The 15864-nt window shown below is 52.1% G+C and overlaps 5 protein-coding genes across 5 annotated transcripts; 3 read left to right on the top strand and 2 right to left on the bottom strand.

Annotated features, from left to right (window-relative positions):
* Positions 1-4221: 4221 nt before the first annotated feature.
* On the bottom strand, positions 4222-6153 carry THITE_2115960 (uncharacterized protein). The gene is made up of 3 exons (XM_003653420.1): positions 5684-6153; positions 4994-5612; positions 4222-4919 (listed from the first exon to the last, which is right to left on the bottom strand). Exons 1-3 carry the CDS (start codon positions 5965-5967, stop codon positions 4548-4550), a joined length of 1275 nt encoding a protein of 424 aa, XP_003653468.1. The 5' UTR covers positions 5968-6153; the 3' UTR covers positions 4222-4547.
* A 2485-nt stretch (positions 6154-8638) lies between these two features.
* THITE_2115958 (uncharacterized protein) lies at positions 8639-9199 on the top strand. Its single transcript, XM_003653419.1, has 2 exons — positions 8639-8953; positions 9022-9199. The coding sequence occupies exons 1-2, from the start codon at positions 8837-8839 to the stop codon at positions 9181-9183; spliced, it is 279 nt and encodes a 92-aa protein (XP_003653467.1). The 5' UTR covers positions 8639-8836; the 3' UTR covers positions 9184-9199.
* A 362-nt stretch (positions 9200-9561) lies between these two features.
* Positions 9562-9957, top strand: THITE_151362 (uncharacterized protein; the record flags this gene model as incomplete). The annotated part of the gene is made up of 3 exons (XM_003653418.1): positions 9562-9573; positions 9626-9716; positions 9815-9957. The coding sequence occupies 3 exons, from the start codon at positions 9562-9564 to the stop codon at positions 9955-9957; spliced, it is 246 nt and encodes an 81-aa protein (XP_003653466.1).
* An 853-nt stretch (positions 9958-10810) lies between these two features.
* THITE_2115956 (uncharacterized protein) lies at positions 10811-13540 on the top strand. Its single transcript, XM_003653417.1, has 2 exons — positions 10811-12319; positions 12381-13540. The coding sequence occupies exons 1-2, from the start codon at positions 11101-11103 to the stop codon at positions 13385-13387; spliced, it is 2226 nt and encodes a 741-aa protein (XP_003653465.1). The 5' UTR covers positions 10811-11100; the 3' UTR covers positions 13388-13540.
* On the bottom strand, positions 13503-15445 carry THITE_118384 (uncharacterized protein; the record flags this gene model as incomplete). Its single annotated transcript, XM_003653416.1, has 4 exons — positions 13503-13661; positions 13728-13958; positions 14074-14591; positions 15397-15445. 4 exons carry the CDS (start codon positions 15443-15445, stop codon positions 13503-13505), a joined length of 957 nt encoding a protein of 318 aa, XP_003653464.1.
* Between the last annotated feature and the right edge of the window lie 419 nt (positions 15446-15864).

The raw sequence follows: 15864 nt of genomic DNA, 5'->3' as shown, positions 1-15864 counted from the left end.
CTAGAACTCCGTCTTTATAGCTATGTCGGTCCACTATAGGCTAGGCGGTAAGAGTGCTACCTAGTAGACCAACAAGTATAAAGAAGCCTAGAGATAGTAGAAGATAGCTAAGCGACGGTAGGCCAAGGGGCCTAGCGACAAAGACGGCTATAAGGAACGTATAGAGGCCTAAAGGGCCTTCTATAAGGTAGTTAGGAAGGTGAAACGGCAATACTAGGTTGATTAGCTCGACAATGTTCGTATAGACTTAGAACTTTATAGGGTAGTTGCCTAGTATAAATAGGTGTAAAATAGAAGGTCCCCTCTAATTAAGGTTGGCGAAGAGACTATCTACGACCTAGCGCGTAAAGTATACTATATTGTAGAGGCCCTTTTAGAGTACTTTAATATAGTAGATGATTTAGATAGCGACCCCCTCGAGGACTAGCAATTATATAAGGCAAAGCTTAAGCTCTAATACCTAGGCAACGTCTCGCTAGAGGAAGCTGCTATATATATTATCAGAGTTAAGAGCATCTCCCCTAGCATTGATAAAACTATAGTATACCTAATAAAGAGCTGTTGAGGGGTACTTAGTAGGGTTGTAATAGACCTTTTTAATAAATATATTACGTTATAGTACTACCTAAAACTGTAGAGGGTTACAAAGATATCTCTTATTTTAAAGCTAGGTAAGAGAGACTTCTTAATATCCAAATCTTACTAGCTAATTACCCTAATCTCCTACCTAGGTAAGGGCCTTAAACGGGTTATAGCCTAGCGGATAACCCTCTATACCTTTAAAGCTAAAATTCTAAGTCCCTAATATATCAGTGCTCTCCTATAAAGGTTAGCGTCTAATTTAGCCGCCTACCTAATATACGACATTGAGTAGGAGCTTACAATAGGAGGTGTAGCTATCCTAGTTACCTTCAACGTTTAAGGCGCCTTTAATGCCCTCCTATCTAAGCGTTTATTAGCCTATATATGTAAATAAGGCTAGCCCCTTAGTGTTATACGACTTATAGAATTCTTCTTTAGCGAACGGAAGATTAGAGCCTAGATTGATGGGGAATATATAGAGGAACTTCCTATCCCCTATAGGACCCCCTAGGGCTCCCCCTAGTCTATAATCCTCTATATCCTCTACTTAGCAAAGCTCCTCTAAGCTGAACCTACCCTTTAGTTCGGTTATGCCAACGACGTTAGCCTAGTACGATTCAACTGTAGAGGGGACCTACAATAGAATATATAGGACGTAGGGGATATAGTTAAAAAGGTCCTAGAGTAGAGCGATTATAATAAAGTATAGTTCTCTATAGATAAAACAGAGCTAATCTACTTTATAAGATAATAAAACCCCTAGAATTCGCCTATTGTTGTCAACGACTATCTAACAATATACCTAGCTATGGCCCTAGAGCCTAAGGAGGGGGGCTCTCTACTCTAGACAATAGTATAATAGCTTAGGGTATAGTTCGATAGATACTTTATCTTTAAAAGGCACGTCTATAAGCGATATACAAGGGCTAAGAAGGTAGTACGCCACTTGTATAACCTTGCTAATACCTAGTATAAGCCCCTTGCTTATATGCTATAAAAAGCTATAATAACGGTGGTTATCCCTATAGCACTATATAATATAGAATACTAGTATAGTAAGCGCACTAAGCCTATATATAGTAGGGTCTATAGTAGAAAGGAGAGAACCTCTATTTATATAGGACATTATATTAAAGCGATTTAAAGGGTTATAAACGTAGCTATAAAGGCTACCTTCCTAGTATAGCGTACTACGTCGAATAGGGTTCTTTACTAAGATATAGATATACTAATAGCGGAGGTAGCCCTAGAGGAGGCCTAGCTTCGCTTTGCTTTCCGCCTATATATAGTAGACAAGGACTATCCCCTAGTTAAAAAGATAGAGATCCTAGCCTAATAGCGGGGATATAGGGTAGGTATAGCGTACCGCCTATATACCTAGCTCTAGTATATAAGACTAGAGTTCCCCCCCTTCGATAGACCTATTATTCCCCCGATTCACTTTACCCTAGGCTATAGGGAAGACCCTATAAGAGGGCTCGATAAAAAGAAGGCTACTAAGCATTTCAACGCCTAGTAGCGGGGATTGCTACTAAACGATATTGTAGCCTTCTTCGATAGCTCACTAGAAAAAGACAACGATATATAGAAATTAGGATATAGCTATATAGTCTTTAGGGTAGGCGATATAGAGGAACTAGTCGACTCTAGCTATATCTCCCTTGACCTATATATAGTAGTATTCAATATAGAGGCCTTTAGGGCAAGGAGAGCCTTCGAAGTGGCCTAGCGGGTAGCGGTACCCAAGGACTAGATCTAGGTCTACTTCGACAATATAAAGACGATTTAGTACCTATATAGTATAGCTTCTAAGACCTTATAAGCCTATTTCCTAGCCTTCTATAAGGCTACGAAGGCCTACGAGGGTAGGGTCTAGGTCAAGTGGAGCCTAGGGCATATAGGCATTCTAGGCAATGAGATAACGAATTAGCTTACTAAGGCGGGGGCCTTAGCGGACTAGGACCTAAAAAGCCGACCTATACTCTCTAAGGTTAAGATAGACCTATATAAACGCCTAAAGGCTTTTAAAGCTAGGCAATAGAGTAAGCTATAACGGGGCCTATTGCAATACTATAGGACCTAGGAACTAGAGTACAACGTTAGGTACCTACTAAAGCTAGAGTATCTCTCTTAAGGAATGCTATACCACTTCCTAGTGATATAAATGAGGTATAGGGACTTTATAGTATACTATTGCTAATACAACTATATTAACTATAAACTAGCCTATAGGCATTATAGCGAAGATAAGAGGCTAGAACACCTAGTATTTTACTAACGAATACTAGTACACTTCTCGGAATAGCTATAGTTAGATAAGTAGGGGGATAGACGGAGGCCTTTAGACACAATAGAGAAAAGGCTATACCTATAGAACTTAATATATAAGCTAGAGCTCTTTTAAGAGTTTATAATAAAAATAGGCTTCTATTAATATATAACAACTTTATAGATTTACAACAACCTTGTAGATTCTAGATTACGATTTAGTCTCTAGCTAAGGCTTTAACTTCTATAGCTAGCGTCTAGATACACTAACCTTGCCTAGGCCTTATCATTGCTATACTATATAGATCCCCTAGTTTCCCTTAGAGGTGCCTATTTACTAAGGCCCCTACCCCTAGCGGGGTAGGTAGGTTCCTACCTAGGTATAGGACTATAGTAGCCTTCTAGGCTAGTATAGATATATTGCCCCTAGGGGGAGGTGTACTAGGGAAGATAGGCGTCAAGCTTATACTAGACTAGCGGCCTAGGGCTAGCCAACGAAAAAGGAGATAGAGTTGGAGTATAGAATATAAAACGAGTAGTAGCGCTATAGTAGAGGTAGTAGGCCTTATAGATCCCCTAGATTCCCTTGGAATTACCTACTTGCTAGGGCCCCTAGCCCCTAGTAAGGCAGGTAGGTTCCTACCTAGGTATAGGACTATAGTAGCGACCTAGGCTAGTATAGGCGTTTTGCCCTAGAGGGGGAGGTAGGCTAGGGAGGTTAGGCTATAGGCTTATACTAGACTAGTGGCCTAGGGCTATCTAACGAAGAAGAAGATAGAAATAGTATATAGGGCACGAAGTAGTAGATAGTACTTCTTTTTACTCTTTATTGTTGTTTCTTATATATATAGCTTTAGGTCTAGCGTTAAGGTTTTTTTACAATAGGTTCTTTCGTTTATTTTTCTTTCCTTTCTTTCTACTCTCTGAGTCGCTATAGCTACATCGACGGCTTGGCGTACTATATTACCGGCTAGGAGTTAGGCCTAGGAAGGCGTACGCTACTACGGTAGCTAGGATAAGCGAAAGTCTTAGTAACGTTGGTCTATATACCCTCCTAAATGGAGGGGAGGGGAGCGGCTAGCAAGGCGGTAGCTACGTCGCCGAGGTGCCCTATAGGCTCGAGTCGCTGTATAGATAGTACGGGGAGGAACTACCCTTTTTGTATATATCTAGCTTAGCGCGTCTATATATACTATAGGCATATCGTGGGGCCACTGCGTGGCCCTACATTGGACGTTAAGCGCTAACAACAACAACAACAACAACAACTAGCACTGGATTGCAGTTGCGGCTGAAGCGGTGGTGGTGTTGCGGCAGGGACTCAGCCTTCGAAACCCTTGAATGTGTCACGCTTCAGCAAGTGGTGAAGCGAAGCTTGGTGAGGCTGATGCCATGCGTGTAATGCCGATGCCCAGGAGACCCGCGTTGCCCAAGCCGTCAGCGAAGTCAATACCTAGATATCACTATTCTAGTGTACATCGATATAGGATCGACACCGAAAGGGGATACAGCTAAATAAGATGGAGGACAGATGGACGTTAGCAGGGAGACAACTCCACCGCCATAGCTGTGGCATCCAATCGCTGCAGCGAAAACTCGGGAGGATATGCCTGGTAAACGAACCGAGGCTTCCTTCCTCGTTTCCTCTGTGTACGCAGTACACATTCGAAAGGCTCGTCCTTGAAGCTTCGCTTCAATCAGAGGTGCTTCCACGGCACCTTGCCCTTCGGGAGGTCGTTCTCTCCCACGAAATCCAGCTTGATGCACTCGCTGATCATGGGCGACAGCAGGCGGTTCACAATGAAGCGGTCGCCCACGAGCGGCCACAACCAACACTGGGCGAACCTGCCGAACCAGCTCCGCCAGGACGTCCACCGCGTATAGCGCCCTGTCAGCCCGCCGATGAGCTTCACCCGCCCCTCACGTTCCTTCTGGTATCGGCGAAAGGCCTCTTCGAGCTCTGCGACCGTTGGATGGGGAGTCTTCTTGACCAGCGCGTTGAGCTGGTTGACGAGTGACGCGACGGACTCGATGGAGTTGTTGCCGCCTTGGCCGAGATTGGGGGTCATCTGGCAGTTAAGGTACACAGGTCAGTTGTTTTTTTTTTAGGTTCAATGATATTCGGGTCAGGACTGCAGCTCACCTTATGGGCGGCATCTCCGACAAGCACCACCCGTCCGTTATACCACCGCTCGGCGATGCCCTCGTGGTAATCGTACATGCCCGGCCCAGGGTCCATGTTCCTGGTCCGCCACAGGTCACCGAAGGTGACTTTCTTTCCCGGCGCCACCGAGTGGCTCTCGTGCTTGTCCACGAACGCCTGGATGTCCTCTGGGGAGTATCTCTGCCTGCCCAGCGCGCCCTTGTCCTTGCGGTCTGTGACGAGCCAAAATGCCGTGTCCTGCGTGCACAAGATCATGAAGACGATGTCGTTGTTGTGCGTCTCGGTGATGCTGCACGGCGCAATGCCGTCGGGCCGTGGGCTCGACCCGAAAAGGCCGCGATACTCGGAAACCGGAAAAGGCTTTGACGGTGGTGGGAAGACGGTACGCTGGACGACGCTGTGCACGCCGTCACAGCCAACTAGCACGTCGCCGGTGAATACCGAGCCGTCTGCGCAAGTGACCGTGACTGAGGAGCCGTCTTGCTCCACGCCGGTGACTTTCTTGTTCGGCAAAATGTAGCGCTCCCTGTTCGGTAACCTGGAGTAGAGAACCTCCATGAGGTTGCACCGCATGAAAAGCATTGAAGGGTGCCCATGACTGTGTGATTTGTCAGGAGATGTCGTGATGAGCCCTGACGCTTACTCTACTTTCATGTTGGTTTGGCTTACTTGGTCTCGAGCAAGTCGAAAAACTCGCCATCGTAAATCGTCCGACCCTGAGAGTCCAGGTGAATCCAGTGATGCAAAGGTTGTGAGAGCTTCTGGAAGTCATGCAGCAGGCCAAGCTGATCGAAGATCCGGAACGTCTGTGGAAAGGCACCAATGACAGACCCGCTCCGCTCCGCGGGATTGCTCCGGCGTTCGAGGATGATAAAATCATCAATGCCGGCCTGGAGTAGGCAATGGCCCATGATCAAGCCGCTGAGGCCCGATCCCACGATGATAACTCGCATAGCGGCGGGAGGCGCAGGGAGAGAAGAGCACGTGTTATGTCTGAACGAGCTGAGGCACCGAATTTGGGTCGTCGGTGATTATTGCTGGATGAGATTCACGGTGGAAGGACTGCTCCTGTCATGCAAAGATGAGGACAGTGGAAAGACCTGGTTCGGGCTCCGTGAACGGAGTACGGAGTATTCCGTATACCTAAATACACCACATGAATCCAGAACCATGGAAGGGGGCTAATCGCTAGTGTACACTAGTGTACACCGCCGATCAGCGCAGGGGTGATTCCTATTTCAATTGCGGGCGCAGCGATGGTGGTGTTGCGACCGGGACTCAACCTATCAGGCTCAGGCATGTACAGTGATAATGCGGGATGGATGCCGGTAGATGTTGAGGTTGCAGCAAGCGACGAGTTCAACGGTCAAAGGATCCAAAACCATGCTTAGCCGGAACCTTGGCACTTGGTTCACCGAGGTTACGAGGGCAATAGGTATTATTTGGAAACAAGAAAGAAGCGACACGAGGTGGTTCTTCGTTAGTGGCTATTTAAGGTAAGTACCTTACCATTGCCTCTCTGTCAACGCTGCGGTGACCCAAGAGCAATGATTGACTCGTTGATGGTTATCTTGTTTGCTCTGCGTCCTGAGCGCTCATCGCCACCAGTTATGGACAACAACATGGGAGGCGCAGCCGCCACCGTCCTCACTGCTCAAGGATCTCGAGCGCTAACGTTAGTGCACAGCTAGAGCAAGCTCTCTGACCGCAACTGGAAGGTAGTGTGAGACCCTGCGCATCCTGACCGCTCATCATGCTTCCCAAACTGCCGTGATTGCATCGGCAGGGTCGTCGTCAGGAGCAACCTGTGTTGCTTGGCGCGGTCGTCGTCAGGAGCAACCTGTGTTGCTGACCGCCCTAAATCAGGGTCGTGGTTATAGAGGTCCCGCCAAGACTAATTTCGGAGGTTGCCGCTTACAAGTATTTACAATCGCTACGGGGTGAGCAGGCCGCGACGACTTAGAGCAACATCGACAATGTAAAATCGCGAAGACTCATAGCAACAACTTTACTAAACCTTAACCAAATTGAAAAAAAAAGAAAAGGAAGATAACCTATACCCTAACCTTAACCTATATCCTAACCTTAACCCAAATCCTAACTAGCGGGGGGCTGGCGCCGCCCCTCATACCCTCGGCGAACTACCCTTAGCGATAGAGCAAACGCCTTAGCGATCGGGGTTGCGTAAAAACGCTGTAAAAACGGTTATAGCTAAAGAGGTCCCGCCAAGACTAATTTCAGAGACTACTACTTACAAGTATTTACAATCGCTATAGGGTGAGTAGGGCCGTGACAGGGCCTCGACAACTTCGAGCAACATCAACAACGAACAATCGTAAAGACTCGTTACAACAACTTTACGAAACCTCAACCAAATCGAAAAAAAAGAAAACGAAGTTAACCCTCACCCTAACCTTGACCCTCACCCTAACTATAACCCTCACCCTAACCAGCGGGGGGCTAGCGCCGCCCCCCGCACCCCCGGCGAACTAACCCGTAGCTAACCCGTGGCGATAGTGCAAACCCCTTAGCGGTCTTGGCGGGGTACTGACGCTGTAAAAACATTGCCGACAATTGGCCGAAATTAGTCTTGGCGGGACCTCTTTAGCCATCAGCGTAAAAACATTGCCGACAATTGGCCGAAATTAGTCTTGGCGGGACCTCTATAACCTCCAGCCTAAATCAGCCACTTGCCTCTTCCTTGTCGAAGAGATCTGCGAAGTGGCGTCGTTAATTCCTCTGGCAAGGCGACTTTCGGGCGACCCTGGCCGTCGCCCATCAATGCGCCCTCAACAATTTCTCCTCAGACATGGCACCTCCCCGTCTCCCCCATGGCAATCAACCGCAACGGCGACACCCTGACGGCCCCGCCGCGCGATCGTTCTGATCATCTGCCTCCATTTCCCGCACGCGTTTCGTCTTCATCAATTGTCCGCGTCGAATTCCGCCAAAATGAATGCCTGCCGCCGGCTCCCTTGGCGACGGAGGCTAGGGTCGCCGTCCTGGAGGGGAGCGGGCAGTCTGCCGGCTGAGCCTGTACAGATCTGTATATGTTAGATATCTAATTTCTGTTTCTTTTTTTTATTTTCCCTTCTTTTTTGGTTTTTGTTGGTTTGTTTGTCGAAGGGGGAGGGGGGAGGAGAGTGGGAGGATTTCATTGACAAGAACCCTCGCGGATCCTGGCTGGCAATTGAGTGCGATGAGAGTTGTTCCAAGTTGGAAAGAGGTTGGACTCCCTGCCAAGATCTATAGATGATTAGGTGACTGTTTGATATAACTTCCCTAGGACGCCCCGGACGCTAGAGCAAGTGCTTTATGTTCAGACTATCCAATCAGGGTCTATTGCTGCTGTTGGCAGGTCGAAAGGTCTTCTTCTCATGTCAAGTCGCGCTTTTCTTTGCGTTGAAGAGTCGGCCTTCTCCTTGCTTCACCACTTCGCTCACCACTATGACCAAGGCAGCAGTGTGGAATGAAGGTCCATCATCCGATCTCAAGTGCAGAGTGATGACGTTTGTTGGATCTGAGGATCGGTAGCGCTCGATGTGGATCGCAGGCGCAATGATGAGTCTAGGTATCATCCAACTAAATACATCTGCGTCATCGCTTTTGCCGCATCATCATAGTTATGGAGCTCGAAAAGCAAGTTGCAAACGAGCATAAAACGAGCAAGCACATGGTTTGTCTACGTTCTAATTTTTTCTTATTCTGTTACCCTTTGGTTCTCGCTTGGCCAGCCACAAGAACATGCTGACCGCGCTCAAACTGAGAACTTCAACACGACCGATCGCACGAACATTCCGCATTGTACCAACGTCCATCAGGATGCAATCGACGAACGAGTACGGCCAGGGCAAGACCCACGCCACTGGCGAGTCCCACGTGCCGGGCAAAGTCCAAGAGGCCGCTCCCGAGGGGCTTGAAAAGACGCTTCCCGATAGCGTACGACTCTCCGGCCTTGCCAATTGACCTGTTATCGTTGTGAATTGCTGACGGGGTGATTAATCTAGATCCATCCAACGGGCAAGGAGCCTGGCCAGAGCACCAACAAGACCCACGCAAAGGAAGGTGGTGATGCCTCCATCGTTCCCAAGAAGATTCAGGAGAAACTCCCCGAGTCCGTGGAGCGGGCTGTTCCCAATATCATCCACGATACCGGCGATAAGAAATAGAGGGGAAGCGTATTTGTCGTTCGTCGGGTGATTAGTGCTCGTTAATTAATGCTTCAGGCAGTGTATCATATTTGAAAAGTACAGGGCAGAGTGGCAAGAGAGGGCAGAGAGGGCAGGCGACAAATGTGATACTTTTCCTGGTGATGACCACAATGTTCTGTTTTGCGGTGGTATCTTGTAAACTGGGGTGAGAGCATATACTTGGAAGACGAGAGGGCCCAAAAACCAAACCAGCCCGACTACTGCTTGACCATTTGTTCCGAGTCGAGTCGGGTCCGCTATTACTGGCCGATGGCGAATGGCGCCATTGTGTGATTGCAGCTTGCTGGCGTATATGACTAGAGTACCTACGGTAGGTTGACTTCCAGAACGCATACTATGGAGCCGCTGGTGAAGGGTTGTGAAAGCACGTTGGTGCCGCTCCGCTGCTCCTCCGCGGCAGCCCTACCAAGCGGGCTGGTGCATACCCGGGTACCGGATGACCATCAAGAACACCAACTGCGTATTCAGAAGGGGATTCGGTGATATCTCCGGTTCGTCAAGTCGAGTTCCTTGCTGCGTGAGTCACTGAGCACTCCATGGATCCTCCGCGGATCTCCCGCAGTTCTGCCCCCTGTCTTACATGCGTCAGAGACACGCCGTGATGCCGCTGAGCCCTCGCGGCAGGCGGCGCGCGTCACGAGCTTCCTCGAGAATGGCGTCGGGTCCGACATCGCCAAGCTCAAGGAGCAGATGCAGCACCGCTGGGATTGGATCTGGTACATCGACCTGTGAGAGCGCATCCGGGAGGCGGAGGAGATTGCTCGGGAGGCGAGAAAGAAGTTCGAGTGATTTGTTTCAGGAGATAGTAATAGGGTAGCTAATTGCAGCTACTGTTGCTCTTGGGGAATTCAGTGAATGAAACTAAAACGAATATTCCCTCACTTGTCTTCTTCTGTTCTCCCTCCTTTCCAATTCCTGTTCCTTGATTTGTCCCGAAGGCCCCATAGACCATGTTGACGACCTCGCTTCCACACGGCTTATGCAGCATTGACTACCTTGAGGTTTCAAGTATAGGGATCATGGGATGTGGGTGAAAGCCAAGATCGGAGTGTGAAAACCTGGAAGACTTCCGACCCTCACTATCCCTATACCTCCAAGGAAGGTACAGTAGCTGCACCACCGCACCACAGATAAGCCAGATAATTCTCATGTCCTGAAATCTCATCCACTGCTCTTCCATTCTGGCTGCGACGGCTCTCTTGGTCTCTGATAGGCACCGCGCACTGGGAAAGGCCAAGAGCCACTCCTCTTGTCGGGATTCCTGTGTCTCGCAGCTCTCCTTGCGCGCAGATAGCTCTCTGTGGCATCTTACTCAACGCACACCATGCTCTCGGAGCCGGCCAGCGACAGGAGGTGCGACAAAGGGAGGCATGAATGTAAGGGGCCGAGTTCTAAGTTTCCACAGGTAGGCAAGGAACCGTTACAGCTTTCAGCTCTCAGCCTCTATACTCAAATTATCGATGCTATTACGCATGTGACGGCAATTTCATCGAGCGTGCACCATAGGCAGGTAAGGTCAGGTAACCTGCTCTGGGGGGTGTTGTCCGTGGTCAGGGGCACCGGTCCTTAAGTAACCCTAACCCCCTAATCCTTAGTTCCCTTTGCCCAAAGCTCACTCTCGATCACCCACCACTTCCAAGCTCATTGCTTTCTCATTCAACCCACCACCAGCAACTTGCATTCATCAGCAGCACCACGTACTGCCCCAATTAGCCGATGAAACGCAGGGCATATGTGATTCGTTTGCCATAATATTTTACTGCGCTTTTCTCTCAGTCTCGGATTTATGACTTTTAGTTCTCCGCTGCTACATCTCGGCGAGTTCTTCGTAACCAGGCGCAGAAGCGCAAAAAAATAGTGGGGCCATCAACCGTCATGCGCCTCCGAAGCTCCAGGGGCGTCAGAAAGCGCTATGTCGAAGAACCAATCGACGATGATGCCGACGACGACGAGCCCATTGTTGTTCCTGAGGACCAGTCCAAAGATGATGAGGACTTCCGGGCCCAGTCAGAAGCGCCGCACGGCAAGGACGAGGAGGACGACGACGGGGCCATGGAGGACCGGGGCGAGTCCTCGAGCGAGGAAGGGCCGGCGGCAGACAACCAAGGTCACCGTGAGCCAGACGAAGACCCATCGCAGCTCAGGAAGCAGCGCAACTCCGGAGCCGGCATGATCCAGAGCCGCAAGGGCCTCCACGACATCCCCGTCTATCCGCTGGAGTCGCGCATCGTCACGCGTGTCTACGCCGGCCCACTCAGGCGCTATGCCCGCTACAGCGCACTTCGGGATGCCATGTACGGCCCCGAGTACGAGCGCATCAAGGTCATCTGGGATCTCGAGATCCGCTGGAGCGACTTTCCCGTTCTGCCGCCAAGGTGGCCGCCTGAGCACCGGCAAGGGGTCCTGCCGAGCCCCTGGCTGCCCCGCGGCTTCGAGCGTGCCCAGCAAAGACAGGCTGTGCTTTGGTACGACAGATGCCAACTCAAGGCGCCTCAGATACAGCAGTCCCGTGTGCTTCCGCCCGAAGAGGGGCAACGGATAATTCCTCAGGCCGGCGGCGACATTGCTACCCTCATCGGCCCCTGGGACCGGCAAAAGGAGTTTAGGCTCAGCCAAGGAGACAGTCTGTCGCTCTCGTCATCGGGCCTCCCGATTGAGGACCCCGACGCAACTGACAAGACGTCGAGCGGCTGGATGCTCGATGTTGGGGGCATACCGCTGGCCGTCGCCTGGGCGCCCCTGTCCAGGCTGGACATCCAAGTGCTCGCTGTGGCGTCGATCCCCTTTTCTGACCAGGCAGTGACCGGCTTGGGTCGCCCAGCCACGGATGCCTCGGAAAAGTCGGCAGGGTGCATCCAGCTCTGGGAGTTCGTCCCGGTCACACGTGCGGGCCAGTTGGCCTCGCCTTCCACGCAGCCGCCTCGGCTCCTTGGAGCGAAGTGCTTTGACTGGGGCAGACCGAAGCGCCTTGAGTTCTGCCCGGTGCCGCTGGATTCAGCCGGCCTTTACGGCATGATGGCCACGCTCTGTAGTGATGGCAGAGTCCGTGTCATTGACGCTAAAACCGTCAATGACGCCGACGTCCCTGCGTATGGTGCGTGTGCCCCGCAGGGTTTTTCTCTTCTTCCGGTGACTACCTCGCTGACTGAGCGCAGAATGGATCAAAACCCCCACCGTGACTCTCGGCCTTACAGAAGACTACAACGTCAATGTCACCTGCCTAACCTGGGTCAATGTGAACCGCATCGCCCTCGGCCACTCGGACGGCTCGATCACGCTGTGGTCCATTTACCCGCGCCAACTGCTGCAGAGAATCGGCGCGCACACCACCTACGTGATCGATATCTGTTCCGGGTACCCATCGAACCCTCACCTCGTGGCCTCCGTTCCCGTCGGTGGCTGCGCCACCCTCACGGACCTCTCCCAGCCGAGCTCCGAGCTCACCTATTTCCCCGTGCCGGCAATCAGCTTCCAGCCCAACCTGCTCTGCTGGAGCGAGCCGATGCAGGGGTTCATGGCGCTGTACCCGTCGTCGACGCCCAGCACGACCATCGCCTTCCTCCACCACCGCTACTTCTGCCAGGCGCGGAGCATCACGACCGGCCCAAACACGCTCATGTGTGTTTCTGCCGGCGCCACGCACCCCTTCGTTCTGGTGGGCTGCGCGGACGGGTCGGTATTCTCATGCAACGGACTGCAGAAGCTGTTCAAGCAAAAGGGCGAGCTCTTGCATAAGCTTAGAGTGTTTGAGCACGAGTACAAGCCGGCCGATCCCGAGGCGCAGACGCGGCGCCGCGACGGGTCATCAACTACCCCGCTGCGAGGCACGGCCAGGGTGCTGCAGGGCTTTCTCCCAGAAGACAACGACGATCCTAGGACGGAGAAGCGGAAAGAGATGGACAGAAAGCGACGGGCAGCGTTGAAGAAAAAGGCGGCCTCGAAAAAGAAAGGGGGTAGCCGATCTAAGACTGCGGCCGCGGAAGCAGAGGCCGAGGACCGCGAGGCCGAGCTCGCCGAGAGACTTGCGTCTCGCGTGGTCATCCACGAGCCGCTGACGCGCGTGACCGCGATCAAGTGGAATCCGAACGTGCAGTTCAGCTGCTGGGCCGCCTGCGCCATGGCCTCCGGGCTGATCAAGGTCATGGACCTCGGGGTGGATTGAGGCGATCCACCAAGGGCGTTATCACCGGGACCACAAGGTGGTGTCGGGGGCAACCAGAATCGAGTGCCAAAGTCTATTATGCCCCTTCTGCATACAGGCTCTATCGCCAGCCATTTTAACACTGCGCACCCAGAACGCTGTGATGGAAGTCAAACGCCTTGGCCATGCCGTACAAGTGCGATGTCGCGGCGAGTAACACAAAGACGTGGAACAGCTGGTGCGAACTTCCCCAGATGTCGAAAGTGCCTGGATACTTGCATTCCGGCCAGCGGACCTGCCAGGGGTCAGTGATCCTGTCCGCCAGTTCAAATGCAGTCCGTCCCGGGTTCGAAACACTCACCGCATACAAGAAGGCGCCGAAGATGTATAAGGCACCTTGGAGAATGACCCAGCTGAGGCCCATCCGCTGGTCCAGCTCGCGGTACCCATAGACGGAGAGGGCATGCAGAATGGGCACGACCCCGGACAGACCCAACCCGACAAACATCAGCGCCCGGTACGGCCGCCAGGCGGGCGTGCGGAAGTGGTCGAACCACGAAACCACCAGGCATCCCACGCCCAGAAGCACAATCTGCCGCCACCCCAGTCAGCACACAATCGTCAACAGCAACGTTCCTCCGCTCAAAAGAACGAGTGCGGTCTGGTCCGGTCCCTTCCCTTCCCCTTCCCTCCCCCGTCATACTCACCGCGCCCAAATACCCCTTCAGCGCCCATTCCCACCCACAGAACCCATACCACAGCGCCGGCACGTAGCTCCCGACAATCAGCGCGACAATGCCGCTGTAGTCGAGCTTGTTTCCCCACCGCGCGACGCGCTCGCTGTGGTTGGAGAGCGTGTGGTACGCGGCGCTCATGCCGAGGCAGCAGGCGGCGCCGGCGAAGAAGCAGCCGAGGGCGGCGACGTCCGCGGGGCCCGCCGACGCGTACCGCGGGCCGACCAGGCCCCACGCCCACCACAGGTACAGCCCCAGCCCCGCCGCCGCGAAGGCCGCCGCGCCGACCAGGTGCGTCCAGATGTTGACGCTCTCGTTGTGCAGGTACAGCAGGCTGGCCAGCGACCGCGCCACGCTGTGCGACGTCGCCCGGTACCCTGTTAGGATGGATGGGTTGTCGCGTCGCCAGTGTGGCAGGTCGTCCCAGAGCACGAGCAGCGCGTGCTCGAGTTTAGCTTCGGCCGTTTTGGCGGTGTCGAGGAGCGTGCTGGCTGTGGCGGCGGCGATGGACCGGCGGCGGGGGTGAGTTGTTGGGGTTGGCTGGTCCGGTTGTTGGTCCGGTTGGGCGGGGTGGCGTTGCCGGAGGCCGGAGGGGTCCGGGTCCAGCTTCGGCTCCGGCTCAGCGTCGCGGCCCGAGGGCGTGGCGGTGCGAGGCATTCTGCGCCGGCGGGGGATCAGGCCTGCACGGTGGACGAGACGGATGTGCCGATATGGGGACGGTAAAACACAAGCAGCCCCTGAAGCGGAAGGGTGCCCGTTGTGGTGGCTTGCTTCCCCGGCCTGTGCAGAGAGTGGTGGCTTAATGTTTCTCCCGCGTTTTCGTCCCGCGCCAAATTTTAGTTTCGTATAGTATCATAATCACTCAGTAGACCGCCGTCTCAACAGCGGCAGCCCCAGAATCGGCCTGCCGCGGGATCCGCTTGTTTCTGTTGGGATTCGGATCTTCACAAGGAAAGAGGTGCCCACTTTTGCGAGCTTGGCCGAGGCGCGGCTGCCAACCTTGAAGTCACCTAGCGTCGGCTGGCGGCAGTTGCCAGACCGACTTCAAGCGAACAGGGTAGCTCTGTCTGGCAACACCGAAACTCCACACTCGGCACCATCACCACCACCTGACACGCTATAGCGAGCTGCGAGGTGTGGATACAACGGTGGGATCGTAGTAGAGCATCGGAATGCAAAAAGAGTGCGTTGTTCCAGTATAAAGGAAAGCTAAGGACTGAACAGAGCGTGGTATATATATATCTAGGAGTGGGGAAACTATGGCCAGTGCGTTATACCAAACTCTGAACCCCTTACCCCTAACGTGATACACCCCCCAGTTGTTCAATAGAGCGCCTGAGTACATACAGTTGAACAACTGTAAAAACCAGAATATAGGAAATCTTTATAAATAGTAGGATGTATAGGAGTAGGTTGCGTAAGGCTATGAGAAATTCTGAAGCGTAGTCCTAACTAATTAAAGTGCCTAGATCTAGGAGGAGGTATAAATTCCTATCTATAGAAGCTTAAGCTTCCTTCTTCCTATATATATCCTCTTATTTATATATATAGTAGCTACTATTACTATTACTATTCCTAGCTCCCTAGAGCGTATAAGACTATTATACCTCTATACTTCGATATCTTCTTAGACAAATCGCCTATACTTTCGCCTACTCCTTTAGAGGAGGGTAATAGCGCTAAAGAGCTTATAGTAGAGCCTACCACTTTGTATACTACTTCTAAAGAGCCTACTACACCTTCTTCTAATCGGCGTTATAGTCC

The sequence above is a fragment of the Thermothielavioides terrestris genome, chromosome 2 (genome assembly GCF_000226115.1).
Source record: "Thermothielavioides terrestris NRRL 8126 chromosome 2, complete sequence".
Lineage (NCBI taxonomy): Eukaryota > Fungi > Ascomycota > Sordariomycetes > Sordariales > Chaetomiaceae > Thermothielavioides > Thermothielavioides terrestris.
This window is presented reverse-complemented; position numbering and strand designations above follow the sequence as displayed.

Coding starts and splice junctions, on each gene's coding strand:
- THITE_2115960 (XM_003653420.1), bottom strand. CDS start 5,967: ATGCGAGTTATCATCGTGGGATCGGGCCTCAGCGGCTTGATCATGGGC. Junction 5,613..5,683: donor TTCGACTTGCTCGAGACCAA/GTAAGCCAAACC, acceptor CAAATCACACAG/TCATGGGCACCCTTCAATGC. Junction 4,920..4,993: donor TCGGAGATGCCGCCCATAAG/GTGAGCTGCAGT, acceptor CTTAACTGCCAG/ATGACCCCCAATCTCGGCCA.
- THITE_2115958 (XM_003653419.1), top strand. CDS start 8,837: ATGCAATCGACGAACGAGTACGGCCAGGGCAAGACCCACGCCACTGGC. Junction 8,954..9,021: donor AAAAGACGCTTCCCGATAGC/GTACGACTCTCC, acceptor TGATTAATCTAG/ATCCATCCAACGGGCAAGGA.
- THITE_2115956 (XM_003653417.1), top strand. CDS start 11,101: ATGCGCCTCCGAAGCTCCAGGGGCGTCAGAAAGCGCTATGTCGAAGAA. Junction 12,320..12,380: donor CGCCGACGTCCCTGCGTATG/GTGCGTGTGCCC, acceptor GACTGAGCGCAG/AATGGATCAAAACCCCCACC.